Source organism: Sebastes umbrosus, chromosome 6, assembly GCF_015220745.1.
Source record: "Sebastes umbrosus isolate fSebUmb1 chromosome 6, fSebUmb1.pri, whole genome shotgun sequence".
In the NCBI taxonomy this organism is placed as follows: Eukaryota; Metazoa; Chordata; class Actinopteri; order Perciformes; family Sebastidae; genus Sebastes; species Sebastes umbrosus.
Window position 1 is genome coordinate 33,972,393 of NC_051274.1, and position 23,717 is coordinate 33,996,109.

General features: G+C 41.5%; 1 protein-coding gene across 2 annotated transcripts in view; it reads right to left on the minus strand.

Annotated features, from left to right (window-relative positions):
• The window catches only part of LOC119490592 (probable G-protein coupled receptor 153), a 49,027-nt gene that overhangs the window by 16,189 nt on the left and 9,121 nt on the right, over window positions 1–23,717 (minus strand). For both annotated transcript variants that reach the window (XM_037774098.1, XM_037774097.1), the window contains exons 2-3: window positions 11,887–12,525; window positions 4,561–4,990 (exon numbers count right to left, since the gene is read on the minus strand). In XM_037774098.1, coding sequence (XP_037630026.1) covers window positions 4,561–4,990; window positions 11,887–12,260 — 804 coding nt within the window. In that variant the 5' untranslated portion in view covers window positions 12,261–12,525. The remainder of the gene's footprint in view (window positions 1–4,560; window positions 4,991–11,886; window positions 12,526–23,717) is intronic.

Below are 23,717 nucleotides of genomic sequence, written 5' to 3' on the forward strand. Positions count from 1 at the left end.
CGGAGAAAGCGAAAGAACTGAAGCGTCAAAGCGAGTACGGTAGCGAGAACACGACCAACGCAACCAGAACCAGCCCAGAGGCAAATGACTCTGGCTTCCTCGCTTTACAAGGCAATCCCATATGACAAAAAAAGTGCAAAATGGAAAGAATTCACGGCCGCTGTAAACTACATCGCAACACTGGTAAGCGTAGTTGGATACTGTTTTGTTAAATTTAACTTGTGATTTCCCCCTTTTTGCATGCGAGATTAAAATTGTTCCAATAGAAACCACTAATGAATATGAACAATAAGGTTTTAATGCAGACATATCCTGCAGGGACTACAAGAATCATCATATTGGTGTGATTGTATGCATCAAAGGTGAAAGGCGATATATATCGTGTATCGCGATATTGCCTAAAAATATCGCAATATTATTTTTAGGCCATGTCGCCCAGCCCTAGCGTGATGTTGTTGAACCTCACGAGTAAAAACATGAAACTAATTAAACAGCATTATATAAAGAAATGGTGCCTAAAGACCTGTGAGCTCATCAGCGCTGAGTAACTGCTCTTACCAGCAAGGATTTAATAATGGAGTTCATTCAGCCTCTATACCTTTATTCATCCAGCCTCTATACCTTTACTCATTCAGCCTCTACACCTTCATTCATTCAGCCTCTATACCTTCATTCATTCAGCCTCTATACCTTCATTCATTCAGCCTCTATACCTTTATTCATTCAGCCTCTATACCTTTATTCATTCAGCCTCTATACCTTTATTCATTCAGCCTCTACACCTTTACTCATTCAGCCTCTATACCTTTACTCATTCAGCCTCTATACCTTTATTCATTCAGCCTCTATACCTTTATTCACAATCATTTTCGGTGTAATTCAGAACACTAAAGCACATTTCTCCTGTGATTTTAATGCGTTAAAGTTCTAGTAATCTCGCTGTGAGCATCAGATTTCAGCATTAACGGCTCGTGCAGATAGTGCTGCTTTCAGACGTTTCTGTTTGGCTTGCCTCAGGTGTACAACACTTAATTAAAAAAGGTTTGCCAAATTTGAAAATGACTACTAACAGATGGCTTGTACAAATGATAACAGAACTGAGGCGATATATAAACCGATGGATGCTTTGACATCTCCCACTTAGAAGTGATACAAGTCAAATGTCATCTAACAAAACCTCCTCTAACCATTAATAGACAACTGAAGTTAAAGGACCAATATGTCATTAGATTTACTGTAATAAAGCATAAAATTACCATGATATGTCATCAGAGATTAAGGAAACATGCTGAACAATAACACTTCAATGCTACAGCCAGTATGTTCTCCTTTGAAATTTCCATTCCGGTTCAGAACGTCTGTTTTTGTTTTGGCCGGTGTGATCCCGTCCACTGCCCATTTCAACACCCCGTTGCCACATATGAAACAAATTGTCACGCTAAACACAGCCTTCTGCAGCCATGGAAGCAAGCTACCGAACTGGATCAACAAAGATAACGTTAACATTAGATTCTACCAGACCTGAGAAGCCTCGGCACATCGCTCTGTGGTCCGTGTGCAGCTGGGTTATGAAGGCAGCGAGTATTTGAGACACACTATACTGCTGCTGGCCAGAGGCTAACGCGGTCGTGTCTAGAAGGTAACCACACACCTTAATAGACAGTTCTATTAAGGTGGCGGCTGTGGTTCAAGAGGTAGAGGAGGTCGTCCATAAATTGGAAGGTCGTGGTTCGATCCCCGGCTCCTCCGGTCACATGTCCTTGAGCAAGATACTGAACCCCAAACTGCTCCTGAGGGCTGAGTCATCGGTGTGTGAATAAGTATTTAGATCAGATCCTCATGGGCAGGTTGGCACCTTGCATGGCAGCCTCTGCCATCAGTGTATGAATACTGTACTATGACTTTTTTTTTTTTTTTTTCGACATACTATACTATGACTTTTTTTTTTTTCGACATATTATACTATGACTTTTTTTTTTTCGACATACTATACCATGACTTTTTCTTTTCTTTTTTTTCGCCATACTAAACTATGACTTTTTTTTTTTTTCGCCATACTAAACTATGACTTTTTTTTTTTTCGCCATACTAAACTATGACTTTTTTTTTTTTCGCCATACTAAACTATGACTTTTTTTTTTCCGACATATTATACTATGACTTTTTTTTTTTCGACATACTATACTGACTTTTTTTTTTTTTGACATACTATACCATGACTTCTTTTTTTTTCGACATACTAAACTGACTTTTTTTTTTTCTACATACTATACCATGACTTTTTTTTTTTTTTCGACATACTAAACTGACTTTTTTTTTTTGACATACTATACCATGACTTTTTTTTTTTCGGCATACTATACTATGACTTTTTTTTTCTTTTTCGACATACTAAACTATGACTTTTTTTTTCGGCATACTATACTAGGACTTTTTTTTGTTTGTTTTTTCGACATACTATGACTTTTTTTTTTTCCTCGACATACTAATCCATGTGGCTTTAACATGAGCAGAGGGTAAACTGTCAAAGTACATTTTCCTTATGGAAAAATATACCATGTTGACTTGCTTTTAAGATGACATGATGGCTGGTTTGGCTGCATCACACAATAAGCAATGAAGCCTGGAGCCGTCCACGGGCTCTCACGTCTGCATATAGACAACCGATGAACTGACTTGTTTAAAAATGAATGAGAACCTGAGGGTGGAATTTGCAAACCAAATGGCGAAGCATTGAAACAAAGCTCACTCATTCACCCACTGATAATGCACTTGAAGGATCAGTTTCCAGAGGAAGTGGAGGGAGAGAGAAGTTACGCTGTAGTTTTAAAGCTCCCTAAAAGACAACAGAGGGAAGATGATTCCAGTGCTCAACTGTGACCTGTACCTGGGGTTATATAAACAGCCCTTACCTCCTCCAACAGACTGTATATAAAGACACACACCACACGAAGCCTGACCTACTTAAAACCCCAGATGAGCGGAAACATTTCAGCTCATGTAAATAATAAAACAGTATGGTAGCAGGAGCTACAGTGGATAAACTCCACCCTCAAACCGTTATTTTCTCCTTAATGTTTAATCTCTCTCTCTCTCTCTCTCTCTCTCTCTGACTCAATTAACCTCCCTCACCCGAAGCAAACAGTCTGAGCAGTGAAGAGGTCACAAAAAATGGCTGCCATCGGCCAGATCTCACTGTATTCTAGTGCGCGTTTCTTTCTATACACGCCAACGTGAAAATACTGTACATACAAGTCCTTATTGTGAATAGCTATAAGTCATAATCATAACACAACAAAACCTAACTTCATATGAATTTATTTTGTCAGGTTTAAAGCTACACTGTAAAGTGGTCGGGACATTATTCTTAATGCTTCTCTGAGGCTGTAAATGTCTTATTGTTCAACACATCACCTAAACTGAAAGTTTTATTATCAGGAACAATTATTTATAATAATGTTCTTTCAATTTATTTATATGTATAAAAAAAAGCATTTTTCTTGCGTCAAATGAAACAAGCAAGGAGATCATAGACTGTATATAGAAGAAGTGGACGTAGGTCACCCGTTGGTTTGAAGTCTCGAGTTCATCATTTTGGCCGTTGCCATCTTGTTTTTTTTGCAACCATAAGTGACACAAGAGGGTGGAGCTAAGTTTAACCGAACGCTGAATATAAGACGTTTTTTCGTTTAAGTTGTAAGACGGAAACACGGACAACTCCCAGACTGGACAACGCCGTGGCAGCGACCTGTCAATCACAAAGTAGCCCCGCCCTAAAGCATCCCCTGCTTTATGGTCTATTTGACTCTAAATGGGACCATAATTTACTAAATGAACATCATGCTGTATTGAAGAAGACTTGAAACTAGAGATTGAGACCATAAACTCATGTTTACAATGTTTACTGAGGGAATAAATCAAGAGAGAAGTAGGCTCATTGTCTCATAGACTTCTATACAATCAGACTTCTTATTGCAACCAGAGGAGTCGCCCCCTGCTGGCTATTAGAGAGAATGCAAGTTTAAGGTACTTCAGCATTGACTTCACTTTATAGATCCAGAAGTTGCCCACTGAAAGAGATATGTTTCTTGCAGCTACCATGTTTGTTTGGATTAGGAAGTACAGTTGCAATTTGGGAAACACTGTTTTTTTTTTTTTTACCGTGCAGAAGACAACATCTTTTTTGATCCAAATGGGCAGAAGAGTCTTTGAGAGTTCTGGAAATACCTCCAAACAGGCAGGCAGTGTTGTTTGACAACCTTCTGGGTTTTTGAAAGATCACTAGGGATTAGTGTTTTAGAAAAACAGATGCTTAGCTCTGTGAATCTAACGTCATGATAAGACATGAGAAGTGCAATCTGGGGCTACGTGAACTCTAGAAATCTTACAAAACACTGATGAATGCCTGAAAACATGCACACTCAGTCTTAACTGATCCAGAAGTCTAACATCTACGACTGAAGTTTGACCTGTTAGTCGATGTGATGGAGTCCTTTTAACTGGCTGGCTCTCAGACCACCTCCATCATAAGCTTCAATCACGTTTAAACGGTGTACTCACCAGTATGGGGAAGCCAGTCAGGAAGTCGTAGATGAAGACGATCCCACTGATCAGGTAGGTGATCTGCAGCGACGTCTTGAGAGGCTCCGATCCGTCGATGGACGACCTGCGCTTCCCCTGGGCGTCCTCCACCACTATGGTGGGGACGTTGAACTTGTTCTTGTCGGCGTTGTGGCCCGCCTGGATGGAGAAGGTCTGGAAGAGAGCGATGCCGATGCAGATCACGCCCATGGCCACGCTGCCGCCGATCAGCAGCAGGAAGCACACGCCGAAGCCCAGACCGATCTCCGTCACGATGAACCGGCAGTCGGAGGTGTAGAAGCGGTCGTTGGTGTCGTGCCAGCCCACCGCTGGAAGCGTGGACAAGATGAAGGAGACCATCCAGATGCCCATCACTGTGTGCACCGCCTGCTTCTTGGTGTTACTCAGCCTGGAAGCAGAAACACAGATTTTAGCACAAAGTAAGTCAAACTGCAAATGAAATGGGCCTTGGCTTTCTTTCTGCTGTACGTCTTGTAGCTCATAAGGGTGTTAAACAGGTGGACCTCGACTCTGATACTGGTGGATCTGGAAACGACTTCTGCTAGGGAACTTTAACACAAACTGTGCAGGTGCTTGGACCACGAATACTGAAAGTATATGTTTCAAAAACTTTAACAAACTTCAAAATAGAACCTGTAAAAAAAAGACTGCACAGAGTGCTGCAGGGATGACGTATTTTTGTGGGCCAACCCGGAAGTTAGAATCGCCCTGGTTCCCTCGACAAAACGCCAATGGGATTGTTCCATTTTTCCATCATCCACCACTTTTCTGATTTTAGAAGCGTAAATGCAATCACAAGAAGTCAAAAGCTAACGTAAGGTTATAAACTACACCACGGTCGCACGACTTCACATCACCACCATTAAGCTAAAGGCGGACAAGTCAGCGTGATGACGTTTAGTTGTCTCATTTAGCCACTAGTTAGCAACCGCATTTTTTAAAGACACATAAAAGCTTCAAAATTCACAAGAGGGATATTTACTGACGGATTTTATGTCGTAGAACAAACGTTAAAATCTCTTACGCTTGTGTTAACCACAGACCTTATTTCAGGCATTTAAAGATGGGGTCGACGATGTTGGAAAGCTAGCATAATAGAGCATAGACACAGAGCGGAGAGAGGACCTCAACTCAACAACGCTACTTCATGACAAGTAACCGTGGCAGTGCTACTGCAGGGCTGAGTTCTCTCTTCAAACGGCGACGCGCTTTGAGTTCAGGCTGGTGCACGCCAAGGGTAGAGTACGAGCAGGGAGGAATCTGATTGGTTCTTTCCAAGCGGACCGCGAGGCAGTGATTGGTAGACGTTTTTACAGGATTACAGCAGCTACAGATGACGCCTCCCTCTCCAGTCCTTTTTCAGAGCTCATCAGTAATGGATCGCTGTCGGGGTGTAAAGACCATTTCAACCAATATAACAAATACTGTCTACTGGAGAACATCGTCAACACTGCCTTTAAGCTTGTGTTAACCACAGACCTTATTTCAGGCATCTAACTAAAAACCCATTGACTTCCAGATGAGGGAACAGGAAGGGCTAAAATGCTAACTCATTTCTGGGTTTTAGGACTCGTTCCTGCAGCAGGAGATTGTGAAAGGTGAGAAAGGTGACCCCCTAATAGTATTTAAGGCACATTGCACAGCACACACCACTCACCTGTGTGTGAACTCATAAGTTGCATAAAATGATTCAAAAGGGCACTAGTGAGAGGTCTGACAGTGCAGTTATATTTTACACCGAGCAAACTGGTGGTGAAGAAATACGTCTGACTGAGAAAGTCGGCGGAAAACGGCACCATAAACATAAAAGATCTGCACCTGGGACGTATAAGCTGCAAAAGCACCATCCAAAACATTCATCACTCTGATAAACTGGAGTTGAACGGAGGTAAATCAATGCTTCGCTGATGGCAAAAGATTGCTTTTCACGTCCCTCGGTCTATTTGTCATCTAGGTCTATCTCAGCGCAAAAGGGATTTCTATTTCCTCTCACCTCCGAGTAATTGTTACAGTCGAGCAATTTGCTGAATGCGTTTGTGTCCTGCGGTGGTGTGGCACTTTTCAAGGTTTGAACAGCATACGTACATCTAACAATATGGCAGGCAGTTACTGGTGTTCCCATTTCCAAAACTTGATGAAAGACTGTGCTTTCCCAGCAAAACATTTGCACCTATAAAACACCGTTGAGCTGTTCAAGGCGTCAGCCACCAATCATACAAGCAGGCCAATCCATTAAAAAATATCAACCTCTATGAATTTTCTATGGATAGTGGTTAAGATTTTACTCTCTAACATGTTTATTTTTTATGGTCCTCATCACTTGTTCTTACTAAATGTTGTTACCGCAAAATTACAATAATGTTCATTTCCCTTTTTTAAAATTTGATTATATTTTTAAGACATTTAAATTAATTTTCATCAAGCTTTGAGCATCATTGTAAATATTGATTATAAAAACATTATCTAAAAATTAGGGGGGTTCATGCGACAGAGTATTAGGCCCACATTGAGGTTAACAAAATAAATCTGAGATTTCAAGGAAAAAGTCATAAATTTAAGAGAAAAAAAATCGTAATATGAGAATAAAGTCATAAATTAAAGAGAATAAAGTCATAATATTATAAAGCAGTAATTGTACATGTTATTTTAGAGGGGAAATAGAGCAGTCTGTGCGAAAATGAGGAACGAGGAGCATCTTGTGAAGTTATACTTTCGTTTAGGTTTCACAAATAACCAAATCTTTTGGCTCATCAGCACCACATCATCATCAGTATCAGGACCTGGAAAAGATTGTGCAACAAACTGAGTTTATTCTGAAGAAAGAACCACACGGACCTGATGGAGGAACTGACTCTTTAGAGGAGGAAATTACTCTTTTTCTCGTAAAGTTATGACTTTATTCTCGAAATCTCCGATTTTTTCCCCCTCAATGTGGCCCTAATACTCCGTCGTAGTTTCCTGATTTTCTCTACACCCTGAATAATTTAGACAGTAACCATAGATGTCAGTCTTCTTACACAAAAAATATAAAATATGTTGTTTTTTTATGACAGATATTGCAATTCTAATGTCTAATGTTTTTACGTCAACATCTAAAGCTGTCGTGGAAATTACATTTTTGCTAATATTGCAGATAAATGGCAGCTAGCGAGGTGTGTTACGTTAGCTTTGACTCTTAGCGTCTAATATACATGAATTCAACAGTAATATGAAGTTACTGTTTAAATGTTACTAAGCTGTATGGTAAGAAGAAGAAGAAGAAGAAAAGGTGACCTTCACCTTGTTTTTCTCGAGAGATCTTGAGGGTCACCTCTATGGGTGGCCTGTCATCCATGTGCTCACTTCCTAACTTCTGTTTCCATGGAAACTACACTTGTTTGGCTTTGAATAAAACTTTTACTATGCTATTTGTTCAGTGTCGCGGTAAGAACTCAGAGGTATGGGACAGGCCCATTTAGATGAGAAAATCTTATAAATGATTTGTAAACAAAAAAAATATTTTAATATGGTGTAAAGTAATATGTATAAGAAACTATTCCATTTGAAATAATGTCATATTATAGCTGAATTAGCTCATTTTATGTGTCTCAACATTGAGACCAGAGTTGTGGGACATGAAGAAAAGTGGTGTTTGGACCCATAAAATACTCCATAAATCTTATTAAATCACATTATTTAGTCATTATTTTTTATGTTAAATTGGGTAATAACCCTGTGCATATAGTTATTAAGCATTACACTGCAAATTTGAACAACAATTTCATTGCTGGGACACCCAGATACAGTCTCTTTCATGGCTTTTTAATTTCATTTCCACTTCAGTCCAGCATTTATAAATTGGCCTCCTTTAAAAGGTAGATATAATATAACAGGGGACATGTAGAGACAGTTTAAATAAATGCACGTCTCCTGCTTCGTTTGTGTTGGGAAGGAATACAGTTAGTTCTCCGTTAAGTCAGTTGTCCAGGAGCAGTTTTTGGCAGGAAACTCAATCTGTCTCCCTTAATGTCGGCGATCCTCTTCTTCCTCTCATTAAAATCCTCTGGAGGAGCGCTGGCTGGATATAACGCAACTCCTCACACACAAACCGAGTTAAAAAAAAAACCGAGTTAAAATATTTGTAAATGCATTAGCTTCCATGAACTGACACAGTAGAAACGGCACAGAGGGGGCAGCAGCAGCATCCTCTCTCTCTCTCTCTCTCTCTCTCTCTGCTCTATGGCTTTGTGCAAAGACAAGTAGGTCTTGTTGTCACTGTGAGTAATTATGCTAGCCTTTCCTGAATGTGCCTAGGGTACATATGATGGAGGAGTTACGTCACCAAGCTGCTTGAATCTATTACCAGAGAGAGAGAGAGCGAGAGAGAGAGAGCGTTGTGAGGGGGAAAAGCTCCTAAGAGATAGCGAGCGCAGGATGATGAGAACAGCTGCCGAAGTACAAGGTTGGAATTCATAATTCAGGCCTTCGGTGCGTGTTAATGTCAGAGACGAGGCAGCCATGCTACCTCAGCAGGACCAACGTGGAGCGATTTAAATGAAAGATGAACAGCAATTACACGGCGCATCGCCCGAGCTATCACTCCACCGCCGTATCATTGTTAAAAGTGACTTGGAAACAAGAAGAGGAGTCGCTGAGAGGAAAAGTCAACGTTTCCAGACAGCAGATGAGAGAGAGTATAGTCAGATGAGGGAGATAGCGGCATTTGAGTAAAGCCCGATATCTCTGCGTGGGCATCAGCCAATAATGACAGCTGCACAAGCAATATAGATAGCAAGATTGAGCATAGATTTAAAAAGGAAGTTTGCATATCTTATTTGAACGTCTGCTTATCTGCAAAATTGGCAAAGCTGACTACGGGCTGTGCATCTGCAGGCCTCATGCCACAGGAAGTAAAATCACTCTTTGTTTTGCAGCAGAGGAGGAAGAGCGGGGCACCAGAATGCTGATCTTCACCACATGCACCACAGCACCGGTTTCTGCACCATTTCAATGACACATAGAGTAGCTTGTTTGTATTGTGCAGAGACGAACACAGATTCTTATGTGCTCTGTCTGTATTTACAACAGTATTTGCTCTTCAGACATCCCATAACAAATCCCTGGGTTTTAATGACACACACTTCACAACATAATAGTATTATTGAGTCATTAAATGTGGTTGCAAAAGTAATTTTCAAATCAAACAATAACCAAAAGCACTATATCATATAGAAGAATATAACGGCTGCTTCTTAAAGGTGCTAAATGCGAGATTGGGAGCGTTTCTATTGCCTCTGCACGGCTCTCAACATGGCAACGGCTGAGCCGGTGGTTCGCAGCTAACGGTGCTAACAGCGTTAACAGTGGAAACATCGGTAACACTGCTGAGAGGGCTAAAAGTGTTAAGCTAGCCGTCGGTCGGGACGGCGTTATCAGATGTAACCGCCGTATGAGAGCAGTGCAGAGCGGCTGCTGTGAGCTAGCAAGTAGGGCACGCTCACATGCATGAACACTAGCACTAAAAGGCACGCGCGACTCTATGGTGTAGCTACGGGTGTGCTAAACAAAACAACCAGCCACTATCCATCTATAAAAAGCCACGAGCAGCTGTTGCGTGCGGCCGGGACCAAGAGAGGCTGCACAGAAAGCTGCCGGAGTGGCAGCATGGATGTATAAAGAGAACTGGATACAGCGTTGGAGGCGGGGCCACGTTCATTCTTATGAAAGTTGCTCAGTGGTGCATGAAGCGGCCGGCTCGGCTACGTCAACAAAGCACGGATTACAACACACACAGATGGAGAGCGACGTCATCCTCTGCTCAGGTAGACACTATTCCTCTGTATCTTTACATAGCATGTAGTTGTTTGATGCTATATTCAAGCTCTGGATATCGTCTAGAGAACCTTTAATAACCCTCAGAACAGGTCATGTTAAAGCAGCATCCCTGACAACAGACAGAAATAGCATCCAAATCTTGTTTCAAAGGAAGCCGCGATGTTCAGAACATCTGATTACTTGTGAACAGCAGATGTCTCGGGGAATCTAACGAGACCGAGATGGTGTTACTGCAGCAGGGTGCTGACTGTTAACGTGAGGTGAGCCTGATCTTTATTATTCAGCGTTACTTAGTAATATCGCTGGTTGTGAGAAGCCAAATGAAGCTGGCAGATGCTCAGTCTAGAAGGTTTTAACATGGCGTTACCCCAAATAACTGCAACCGGTAGAGGTGTTGGTACCGGCAGGAGAGACGTTTCACCTGATGCAGAACGTCCCCTCAAACACAGTGACACTAATCTAGACTGTGTCCCCCGTCCAATCTCAGGGATCTGCTCAGAAATGCAGCGAGGGGTCCAAAATTTACAGCTTAAAATGTCAGAATGTGTTTATGGAGAGACTTGCTTATTTTTACAAAGTCTATTGCTAAGAATTTTAGAAAAATGGATGGTCGAACATAGCAGAAAGTAGTTCCAATAAAAACTGTTTACAGTGAAGTCTTTGGATTATTCGGTGTAACCAGGATATTGTTTCTGGAAAGAAATGTTCCTGTAGAATTTTTTGTATTGAGGTGAAGGCAGAAATCTCAGAGGCAGACCTCTCAAAACCTGAATACAGGCAAAGTTATCTCTAGTGGAATGATTCCTGTCCAGATACTACACGATATAAGATTGTAATTTGGGTGACATAACCTTTGAAAATGGTAGCACCTGAATTAAAAGGGACAGTTCGAGTGTTTTTGAAGTGGGGTTCTATGAGGTACATATCCATAGTCAGTAGATGACGGTCAGCACGCCTCCAGTTTGGAGAAACAGACAGGAGTTACCGGCATGGAAGCAAAGCAATATACTGCCAAAGCCACCAGACTCCATTGAAAAAAACAGTAATCTTACCTCGCAGAACACTGGAGTCACTGGTCAATCGCTGCTTCGATCTGTTAGTTTGTTTGTGCTATTGTGTGACTTTGGTGAATCCGAACTAACCAAAGTCAAACAATAATACAACACAAACTAACCGATCAAGGCATCGGTAGACCAGCAACCTCCGTGGTCTGTGGATAAAATTACAGTAATTTTGTTTTAGGTAGCTAAAATCCGTTTTGCTGCCGGCCCCGTCCACAGCAGTACATTGCTTTGCTCCCATGCCGGTACTCCTGTCTTTTTCTCCGAACTGGTGGCGTACTGACCGCCATCTACTGTAGGTAATACACTGACTATGGATAAGTACCTCATACAACCCCACTTCAAAACACCCAAACTATCCCTTTAAGAGCGTAATCTGAACGGCATACACAAGATAACGACGTCTTACCTGTAGTTCACGGGCCAGCGTACCATCCACATGCGGTGATAGGAGAGCGAGGTGACGGAGAAGCAAGTGACCAGCGTGAGAGTGTAGAAGGTGGAGACGAACACCTTGCACAGTCCCTCGTTCCACTCGTAGTTGGAATGCTGACGGCGCAGCGTTATGACGCAGTACATGGTGATGGGGATGGCCATGTTGAGGATGTGCGTGCCCGCCAGCGTGCAGATGAGGAACTCCAGCGGCTTCCACTTCTTCTGCTTGGCGCTGACGCTGAGGATGCTCCAGGTGTTGGCCAGGATGGACACGCCCGAGCAGACCAGCCAAGCCAGCGTGTTGGCGTTGATGACGTCATCCTTCATGGTGGTCACCTCATCCACCATGTTGGAGCGGGGCGGGGCGGAGCCTCGGGGGCCGCAAGGAACTGTTGGCAAGAGCGGGTACACGCGAGGAGAAGGAGGAGGTGGTGGTGGTGATGGGCAGGAGGGGATGCAGGACGTCGGGCGAGGCAGGCATCCTATCTGGCTGGGCGTGCACTCTCCATGGGACGGCCACGGCAGGGAGGGGACGCCGTGGAGGAGCGACACAGTGGGATGTTATAGGGGGGGAGGATGGAAGAGCCGGGCCAGTTCCCTTACAAGCCTGAGGCTGGAGAGGGGGAGAGAAATCACACGGCGATCAGAGACAGAAAATAATATCAGTCAGTCCAATTCAGAATAATCCTCCATCCCACATAATCCCTCATCCCAGTGAACTAATAGGGTTACGTTAATCACAGCAGTTTAACTATTACCGCTAATACTGGAAGACATCAACTTCTTATGATTAAGACACAACAGTCATCAGTCAGCAGAGCCTATTTTAATAATGCTGCAAGTGATATGATAGAGAAGGGCATTAAGTTACAGTCATATGCAACCATACTTGCCAACCTTGAGACTTTATAAAAAGGGAGGATTTGGAGAGGTGCGATGAAAAACGGGAGTCACCCAGGAAAATCAGGAGGGTTGGCGAGTATGTATGCAACTGCTATTTTCTACTGAATGGAGGCATGATGGGAACAACTGACACAAAAAACTGCTGCAAAATAACAGAAACAAATGCTAATGCTAGAGGATCGTCCTGAAATAAATAAGCTACCATTTGGTAAAATTTACAGTTAAGTGCTGAAACAATTAGTCAATTAAAAAAAAAAAAAAAATTACAATAATTTTAACAATCAATCAATTAATTTTCATTCATCAAGCAAAAAACACAAAACATCCCCTGATGCCAGCTTCTTAATTGTGAAGATTTGCTGCTTTTATAGCACGAAATTTAATATATTTTGGATTTTTAATTTTTGGGGAGACAAAGCAAACAAGACTTCATGTTGGGCTCTTCAAAAGTGTGATGGGTTTTTCTTTAGCTGTGTGTTGGCAAGAATCTGGTGATACAATTCGTGGTTTATTACGATTTAATATATTGCAATTTTTTAGATATAATTTTAGGAAAACTTTCATAGTATAAAGGACAAACCACCATATGCATAAAATTAAGAAAAAGTCAAAAAAAATTGACTTTTTAATGCAAGTAAGTATTGACTGAATTAATCTTTGCATGTAAATTATGAATTAAAAATCAATCGTGTTTTTGAGAAAGTATACAGTATTGCAAAACAATATAATACTCAATATTTTCGATATTTTCTCACACCTCTATAATTGTGAGTTGTATATCCTACTCTACAGCGTGTTTAAGGCAACAGTTTGTTGTGTTGATGTTCAGGGCTTCACTATATTGTTCGGTGTTCCTGTCATTTCGTCCCAACCCTATACTCCTTAAAAATCGGTGACATAACATAAATTAATCTTATGCAATCCTGTTACAAGGAGTCATCGAAAGAACACACACTAAAAGAAATTGTCTTGTTACAGTTTTGGTCCGTTTTTATGACCAATTCCATCCCAACAGAGCTTCAGCCAGAGAATAATCAGAAGAGGATGACTTTGGGTGAAAAATGCTTGTCACAGCTGGAGCGTGTTGTCACATCTATTTCCTGTCTTTTGGCTTGTCCACACGCTGATGTGCTGTAGGCAAGACCCCCCAAGAGGGGACACTGGAAATGACAAGAACCACGTCATCGTCACCCTGTTCCGATCCAATCCTCCTCTCTCACTCTCTCACACTCCGATAATAGCACCCCTAAATATCTGTCAGCGGGAGGTTATGAAGCAGCATCTATACGCTCCTCAGGACGTACAGTATGTAACTACATCACGAATCAGGAGGTGGTCCTGCAAACACGTACGGAAACATTCTACTGGTTCAACAAGAAACTGCGTATTAAGAGTTGCATTAACAGAAATAATGAAATAATGGTACTACATAAACACACCAGAATTACAGCTGACAGCCAAGTCGAGAATAACGAACTGAACTGAGGGCAAAACACAGACTGGATTCACTCTTAAAGGGACAGTATGTAGGATTTAGTGGCCTCTAGTGGTGCGGTTGCAGATTGTCAAAATCTGCTATACATAGCAACTCTCTGTTATAAATAGCAAAACGCTATGCGATTGACCAATCAGAATCGAGTACTCAACAAAGCTGTGTAATAACTGTCTAAATCCTGGTCCATGTGACTTTTGTTTACAAGTTGTTCAATTGTGATATTGCAGTGTGAATCTAGACAACCCAAACACAAAAATAGATTTAACAAAGATAACAACAAAGCAAGATTTCACCATGGAGACAATCAAAGGAAACACACTGTGTTAGGAAGCATCATCACACCCTCAGAAAACACCTTAAACCAGGCTGAGATATAAAAAGAGTGATTCATAGCTTTGATCCAGGAATCCCCGGGTGGTTGGGACGGACGGAGCTACAGTCTGTCTGTTGACTGAAAACTCAAGTTGAGTCAAACACTAAACATAGTAACGCTGTCAAAATACTGGAAAATACCATAAATCTGTTTTTAGAAGCAACAAAGACAGATGCAGGAAGGCCATCTTAGTCAAAGTATCGGGCTACCAGAGAGCATACGATAATAAATATGATATTATGGAGGAACAGGAGGGTTTCTTAATGAGGAGTTAAGTCTGGTCACAGTGAGAACCATTTTCAAAACAACAGAACAGACCAAAGTAGTCGAGAAATGTGACTTTCAGACTCAGTCTGAGTTCCAGTTCAACACATTTTCAGGTCCTGGACTCAGAATGGATCACAAGTTCCCTCACAGCCCTCCGTGTTATTTCACAAAACACAATTTCACCTTCTCACATCACTCATCATCACGGATGGCTGCAGCACCTGAGTTCTCTGTGTATTTCCCCACTCCACCTCCTCTTCCTCCTCCCCCTCTCCATCTTCCTCATGGTGGGAATATGCTTTACTGTGTCACCCTGACCCTTTTCTGTTAATGCATGCAGCCGACTACAGAGCCCATCTTCTGTCCAGGTCACTGTGTTATTCTCCAGTTGCAGAGCCACGGATCAGAAAAGCACTCCTGAAATAAACACTGAATGTAACCAAGCCTTTCAACACTGCAGAGGAGCAGAGCTACAAACACAAAAGTCTGTCACTGAGTGATGAAGTTACACGACTGGTCGGCACGTCGGCAGTTCCACTCACCGATGACTGAGGGCATCTCAATGTTTTCCATTAATTTCCTATGGAAAGCAGGTCCAGAACGACGCGTCCGTCTAACGAAACTTGGACCATCTAATCTTGGCGATCTAGTTCTAGTTAAATGAAACCAGATTCAGCTGCGACATCATCACCTGTTTCTCACTTTAAATGTTTTCAGAAGTAGCTTTTGGTGGATTGTTTAGACGGAATAACAGAAAGTTTCCGAGCAATCAGGAGCATTCAATGATAGGGTACGTCACCTCTTGAATGGCCAGTTGAGTGGAGCAGCGCGTCCTCTATTGTCCTCGTCGGACCTGGTGGACACGTACCGCTGGATTCAACATTGTAGACATGACCACTGACTGTTTCTATAACAATTTATATACGATTTTTGCACACAAAACATACAAAGGGCTTATAAAATATGTCTTGTTAGAAATTAAACTACCCAACCATACAAGTTTATCAATCATTTAGTCAATTGACTAAAGAAAATTAAGAACATTAATTGGCAACTATTTTGATAATTGTTCATTATTAAATTAAATTATTTTAATTATTTAAATGTATTCTTAAAATACCTTTTTAAATTAAATATTGTTGTGCTGCAGAGATTATCTTTGTTTGGTACAGATCCCAGAAAAAATAAAATAAAATTATAATCATTTTATATGTTTTTCAATGAAAATGAGAATAATAATGTAAAAATTATTATTCCTTCTAATATTGAAAATCATATCGCAATTGCCATATCAGTAAAAAATAATCGCATTAGATATTTCTTCAAAATCATTCAGTCCTACCCACTGGCAGACAGGGTTATGGACTAGCTGAATAATACAAGAGTAGAGCAGTTAAAAAGACAGATACTTCCCCTAAAAAGAAGACAGTGAGTATTGGACTTAACTTAACAGAAAAATGACTCTAAATGAATGCTGATATTTCTCTGTAATGTTATGTGCTGGATGTGTAGAAAGGCGAGTAAGTGATGAGGTGATAGAGTTGTGTTTACAGCTTGTTTCCACATGGATAAAGATCATCGTATAGTAACAAAGTGTGCTTTGGGAACTGGGCTGTGTTCGCTAGATTTCATACCCAGCAGTTAAAGTTCTTCATGGGGTGTGACGGGACAGTGAGTGTCTGTCTGGGATTCGACCAAACAGACCAGCAAACCAAAGCACAAGACCCCTTTTCACCTTGTAAAAGCTTCTTGATGAGCCAATTTCAGGGCTCTGGTATTGTGCATGCTCACTCTCTGACATCTTGGGACACTTAAATGGAATGGAGCCATCATCAATAATAATATTATTTACACCTGTGTGTGCTTAAGAGTCGATAAGCCGACGTTAAAACAAAAGTGCTGCAGAGTGTTGAGTTGATTTTCAGAGGGATCAGCAGTACTAACATCCCTTTCACATTACGGGTACTTGGCAGATCTTTGTATATGTCAGAATTTACACATATGGATACACATCCATCACCGCTTACAAGTCCTTCAGATAAATTAATTTCAATTACAGTGAAAGAATTGGTTTATTTTGATTCATGTCTGTCATCATCTGTTATACTGGAAATGCTCAAAAATGTCAAGTAATGCCTCTTGCAGCCACGGAGACACTACAGAGAAGACCACTCAACCAACAATGTGCTCTATTACCATGATAAGTCATGTTCCAACGTATAAGTCCGTACAATATACCAAAATAATTCCCCCTTTCCATCTGTCCAGCTGTGATTCCCCAACGTCGACGTTGGAGAGCAGCGGAAAATGTACTCCGAGCCCTTCTGCTTGGGTGACTCATGTGGCTCAGGAGGGACAACGGCAGCTTTCAATTAATACAAGAAATTGCAATAAGCTCTAACAAGGTTACTCCAGGATGTTTACAAGCCACTGCAGTTTCTGTACCTCAGGGAACAGCTTCAGGTACCGTGGAGATTTCAAAACATGGGCGATATTTTTAACTGCTCTTTGTCACAGTGATTGTTCCACCAACCTTTATATAGACTCACTCTCTGCCTCAGTTTGAGCTGCTTAACATGTTCACATATTCAGAAATAAAGTGTGTTGAGGGGCATTATGTGTTACTGTATTATGATGCAAGACTCCATTGAGAATTCACAGATGACTTCTAGATGTCTGTGAGCGTATTAATGCCAATTCTCCAGCATCTTACCAGTTCTGTTAATGCACATTTATGCTTGGTGAAATTCTTCATCATTCAGACTAAAATTAAATTAAGCCAGCTAGTGTCTTCAAGCAGTACAGAGACCAAAAAGTCGATTAAAATGCTCCAAAAGTCAACTAAAATGCTCCAAATCGCTGTGCTGTGCTACACTGGCTTTTAAAAAAACAGTTCACAGATATTCAGAGATCAGAAATGGAAAATGCAGACACAGTTAATCATGTCTACAATGTTGGTAAACTCTGCATTACAACCCGAAGCACAACACCAGCCTAGACTAGGGCTACGTTCCAAAATGCATACTGGTGCTTTCAAATGATGCAGTATTTACCATGTTTACCATGTTTACTGTGTTTACTGTGTTTACCGTGTTTACCGTGTTTACGAGCTGGGCCCATATGAACGCCCCCCCCCTTGTCGTATTCACAACCTCGTAAGTGTAAAGTTTCTGAAAGCTCAGAGTTCACGAGTTGTGACGTGTTAGTTGACGTTGTCAGAAATGGCGGAGGCCTTGGAAGTTCATTTCTCGGTGCATTTTAAGTTAATATATTGTAATTTTTGTTGTATATTGTTTTCTTGGTAATTTTATAATATGTCTGATGAAAATGTTGATATTCCCAACAACCTCATTATGCCTTTGCCTTTCCTGCATTATGTTACCTACTTGCTAGCTTGCTAAATTGTTAGCCTCTGTGGCTTCTAGACGCCGTCAGTTACGTTAATATTGCCGTTGCTTAGCAGCAGAGTTCTCACGACTTGACCACTTGAACGCCAAGCATATCGTGAACAAGACTTCTCGTGTTGTAAACACGAGCTCACGAGTTTCATTTGAAGGCACCATACTACTAATTTTAGTAGATACTGCAGCTGATCTCACAAAGTCTGTATTATTGTATGCAGTGTGGATATATCGTGTCTAGAAGGTAACACGCAAATTGCGAAACTCTTGCGAGCCGGTTAAGGTTAGGCATTGACCTCGAAGGTTAGGATCGGTTGTCGGGCAGCGAGTCTCTTGAGAGTTTTTGCAATTTGCAGGTTACCTTCTAGACACAACCATGCAATTGGGACATACTACTTCATCATAACATTGCTGAGCATTGTGGGTCAGAATAGCCTGAAAGGCATGCTGGCTTGTTTTTGCCACCGACAGGCTCAGATTGTTATAAGTGTGTTGCAACATTATAGAAAAGGACCCTACAGAGAAATAAAACCTGTTTCTCACGGTGCCCCAGTTATCCTTAACGATTTGTGAGGTATTTTCTTTAACACACGTCTGCAGGCTGAAAGCCAAACAGCTCGTTGTATATTGTGTTACAACAGTTGCTGCAGCTTTTAGTGTGAAAAAGAGCACGCAGTGTAAATACTGGCAGGAACAACAAAGACGATTTTGTTCAGACTCGGAGTGACGATAAAGAACCCACTCAGTAAAAACCTTTGCAATTTGCTCATTACTAACCCTCATTAATAACCCTTCAAAGAATATGAGGCGCAAACGCTCCGTTGCTTTACCATTTATTGTGTTGTTTAACTGTTCTGGATCATAATCAATCCCTCATTTGCATTTTCTCTCCATTTTACCTTCACGTTCTCCTGTCTCTAGCATATTCTGAGCTGACTTCACAAGACAAGATGTTTACTGTAAACTACCATGAACAGGAACTGCAGTGAGTGTTAGACATAGAAGCTGGGTGGAGATCAGATTAAGCTAATCTACTCTATATCTATTATAGGGAGGTATACGTATTTTATCATCGAAGCTGAAAACAATGACCCTTAATTACAGAACTATATTGCAAATTGCCTAGATACTACTTTATATTTAGTAATAAACATACATTAAAAGCTTTTAGGAAGAATAATTTGCTGTAATAATATGAGTAGTAAGATAATTAGTAGTAGTATCAATAGAAGTAGTAGTGGTATAGTAGTAGTAGTAACAGGATTAGCAGTGGTTATAGTAGTTGTAGCGCTGGTTTTATTTAAACACTTGAATGAAGGGCTTCCTCACCATAGTGGAGCCAACAGCTCGATCATCCACAATCCCCTGGGCCTCCGAGCCAAATCTGTCCTCTACACAGGGGAAATCAGCACTGACAATTACACACACGGGCTGTAAGGACTTTCTCTCTCTAACATCCCAGATGCTGGATGTGAGCATTGTGGCACAGATTCATGGAGGTGGTGGATTCAACTGCATTTTAATAATAATGACTCATTTTGTACTTTCCCTGACCTACATGAACTGTTTACATCCAGACATGAAGACTCACTTTAGAGCAAAAGGTTCAGTAAATCATTTATATTTTGACCTGAAGATATTCGGTGTAAAATGTAAAATGAATTTAGCTTAAAATTCGAAATGATAGAAATAATGCCTATGTTTTATCAGAGTCTTAACAGGCGCCTAGGCTGGGTCTGAAAAGTGAAGCCAATGCTGAAGTGTCTTAAACTTGCATTCTTTCTAACGGCCAGCAGGGGGCGACTCCTCTGGTTGCAATAAGAAGTCTGATTGTATAGAAGTCTATGAGAAAATGAGCCTACTTCTCTCTTGATTTATTACCTCAGTAAACATTGTTAACATGAGTTTATGGTCTCAATCACTAGTTTCAAGTCTTCTTCAATACAGAATGATGTTCATTTAGTAAAAAAAAGAAAGAAAAACCAAGATGGTGACGGACAAACACCAAGATGGCGACGGACAAAAACCAAGATGGCGACGGACAAACACCAAGATGGCGGCGGCCAAAAACCAAGATGGTGACGGACAAAAACAAATATGGCGACAGCCCAAAACCAAGATGGCGACAGACAAACACCAAGACGGCGACGGCCAAAATCCAAGATGGCGATGGCCAAAAACAAAAATGGAGACAGCCCAAAACCAAGATGGCGACGGCCAAAAACCAAGATGGCGACAGACAAAAACCAAGATGGCGACAGACAAAAACCAAGATGGCGACGGACAAACACCAAGATGGCGACGGACAAACACCAAGATGGCGACGGACAAAAAACAAGATGGCGACGGACAAAAAACAAGATGGCGACGGACAAAAAACAAGATGGCGATGGACAAAAACCAAGATGGCGACGGACAAACACCAAGATGGCGACGGACAAAAACCAAGATTGCGATGGCCAAACTGCAGAACTCGAGGCTTCAAAACGGCGGTCCACAAACCAGTGGTGACATCACGGTGACTACGTCCATTTCTTATATACAGTCTATGGGTTTTTATATTATAGTGAGATAAATTGGTCGGATTAACTTTAGCTCTATTTTTATTAGTATTATTAATAACTTTATGTCTCGGAGTAGCACATCAAATAGAAATTAAACAAAATTGATTAAAATAAAACTATTATAAGGTTTAATGTTCACCTCTAATAGCTAGAAATATCAACAACAACGTGTGGTAAACATTAGAAAACACCAACAGGAACCTTCCCTGTCTGTATTACGATGCTTCAACACCATTGTTATGTGATATTTTCTGTTTGTTTCAATACAGATTACTCAGCATTGCTTTTTTTCATCGGCACAGCAGAATTATTCACTACCATAATGTATCTGCCAACGTAAACATAAAGGCCGACATGTTTGTATAAAAAGCATTTACAGAATTACCCTCAGCGTTGTGGCGGGCTGATGGAACTGCTGCATGGGGAACTGTGGATGACTAACTTGTCACTTTGCACATTAGTCACATTTTGAACTGCTGAAGAAAAAGGAGGACCAAAGACTTTTTCATTCTTCATCTCGAACTAGAATCAGCTGAGAAACAGAGAGGAAGAGACACGTGTGCCTCGACGGATTTTGGCAGGCGTAAAGAAAGACAGATTTATCTGTTAAAACAAAGGCCAAAATGGATGATAGTGTGTCTGGATGAGATCAGACCAATAATTACATGGAAACCTGTTCCAAGGAACACGATGCTTTTCAAAGCTCTCTATCTATAACCACGTTCATCAGCACAATGTCGGTCAGTGTGCTGCTGGTTGTGGAGTGAAAGCATGGCGTACATGCGTAGTGCTGACCCACATGTCTCAGCTTCATATTGGCAGGAGGAGCTGGAGAGGACGGAGGAGTGGACCTCTGTTTATAAGCTCCCTGCTGACAGGTGTGATGCATGAGGTCTTATTGTCCGATCAGCTCCTCATCCTCGGAGCTGTCAGAGAGGGAAAATACTCCGTCCTGGGAGGCTGCACAGCTTTCCCCAGAGCACAGCCTCCGTGTTTAATATCATATCTCTGATGCTTACACATGACAGGTGCTTTACTTTAAAAGTCAAGTCAGCAAGTAAGCTTTCTGCAGCAGCAGCAGCCAGCTTCACTTTTACACTGTTACAAACACTCATGCTAGTGCTAGGGGAGCTGCCTGGTACAAGTGCAGCTTTGAGGGTTAAGTGCCTTATGCAGGGAATGTAAAGGGCAATCATTCATTTCCCTGTTCCACTTAAAATCAATTACAAAACATCTAAACTGCCCTGCTGTCTGCTTCAAGCAATATAAACTCTGTTTCTCGTCTGTGAACATCATGCTGTATTTTCTCTGGTTGTAACCAGTTATGTTTGTTTACTTATGTCGACTGCTCTGTAATATTATTGTCTGTTTATAACTTTATTAAAGGGACTATTTTTTGCTCGCTCTACATAGACATGAAGGAGCATCACTCAACACAGTGAGGAGACACACGTCAGCTAAAAGCACAATATCACTCTATATTTCAGCTGCTTGGCAGTAATGTTAGCTGACCAGATGAAGGTCTCTCCATGAATCAAAGCTGATCCTAGTGTTGGCTTTTCCTGCCTCAGCCTCCCGACCGACGCCGGAGTTTTGGTCGGAGACGATAACGTTTCTCTCTGCGGAGCCCCGTCACTTCACAAGACACGGGAAACCTCTGTTGGTCTGGAGGAGCTGCAGCAGTTATTTCTGCACAAACGTCCACTGAACATTCACTAGATATTCTCAGAGCTAAACTAACTCTTCTGCAGTGTGGAGTGAGCAGCATGCACGTTAGAGGTGGAGCGAGAACGCACGCATTGTGTGAGTGAAGGCAAGCAGGCAGAGGAGCAGTCTGAACAGCGTAGCCACACGCGAGCGCGCATGGGAGATTATAACCAGTAGGCGTCCCCCCATAGACTGTATATGAGAAGTGGACGTAGTCACTGTGACGTCACCCGTTGGTTTTAGGGCTGCCGTTTTGAAGCCTTGAGTTCTGCATTTTGGCCGTCGCCATCTTGTTTTTTTGCAACCAGAAGTGACACAAGAGGGTGGAGCTAAGTACGACCAAAACTGAAAAGGACATTTCTAGGCGACCAAAATGTTCTAAGTAACTTTCATGAAGTGAAAACACACTGTGAAAGGGTTAAAGTTGTAAGACGAAAACACAAACAACTCCCAGACCGGACAACGCCGTGGTAGCGACCTGCCAATCACAAGGTAGCCCCGCCCTAAAGCATCCCCTGCTTTATGGTCTATCTGACTCTAAATGGGACCATAATTTACTAAATGAACATCATGCTGTATTGAAGAACACTTGAAATTAGAGATTGAGACCATAAACTCATGTTTACAATGTTTACTGAGGTAATAAATCAAGAGAGAAGTAGGCTCATTTTCTCATAGACTTCTATACAACCAGAGGAGTCGCCCCCTGCTGGCTGTTAGAAAGAATGCAGGTTTAAGGCTTTACTTTTCAGAACCAGCGGTTGCCCACTGCATCCCCCTTGTTAGCAGAATGACCAAAATGTCTCCCCTTTGTTAACCTGCCATCCCCCCACACTTTCCATCCCCTAGTACAATTCTACAATTTAATTTAGCAGACGCTTTAATCCAAAGCAACGTACAGCTGAGAGTTCGTACAACACAAGCAAGGATCTTGTCCTTCACAAATACCCTGACCTCTGAACACTCCTTCACACAGATCTTTCATGTAAAGATGTAAACATTAGCAGGCTCTCTGTGTGGACCAAAGCATCACTCAGCCAGGGAGATGATTTACCGGGTTTTAACAGGGGTTATTAAAGGTTATTAAAAATGTAC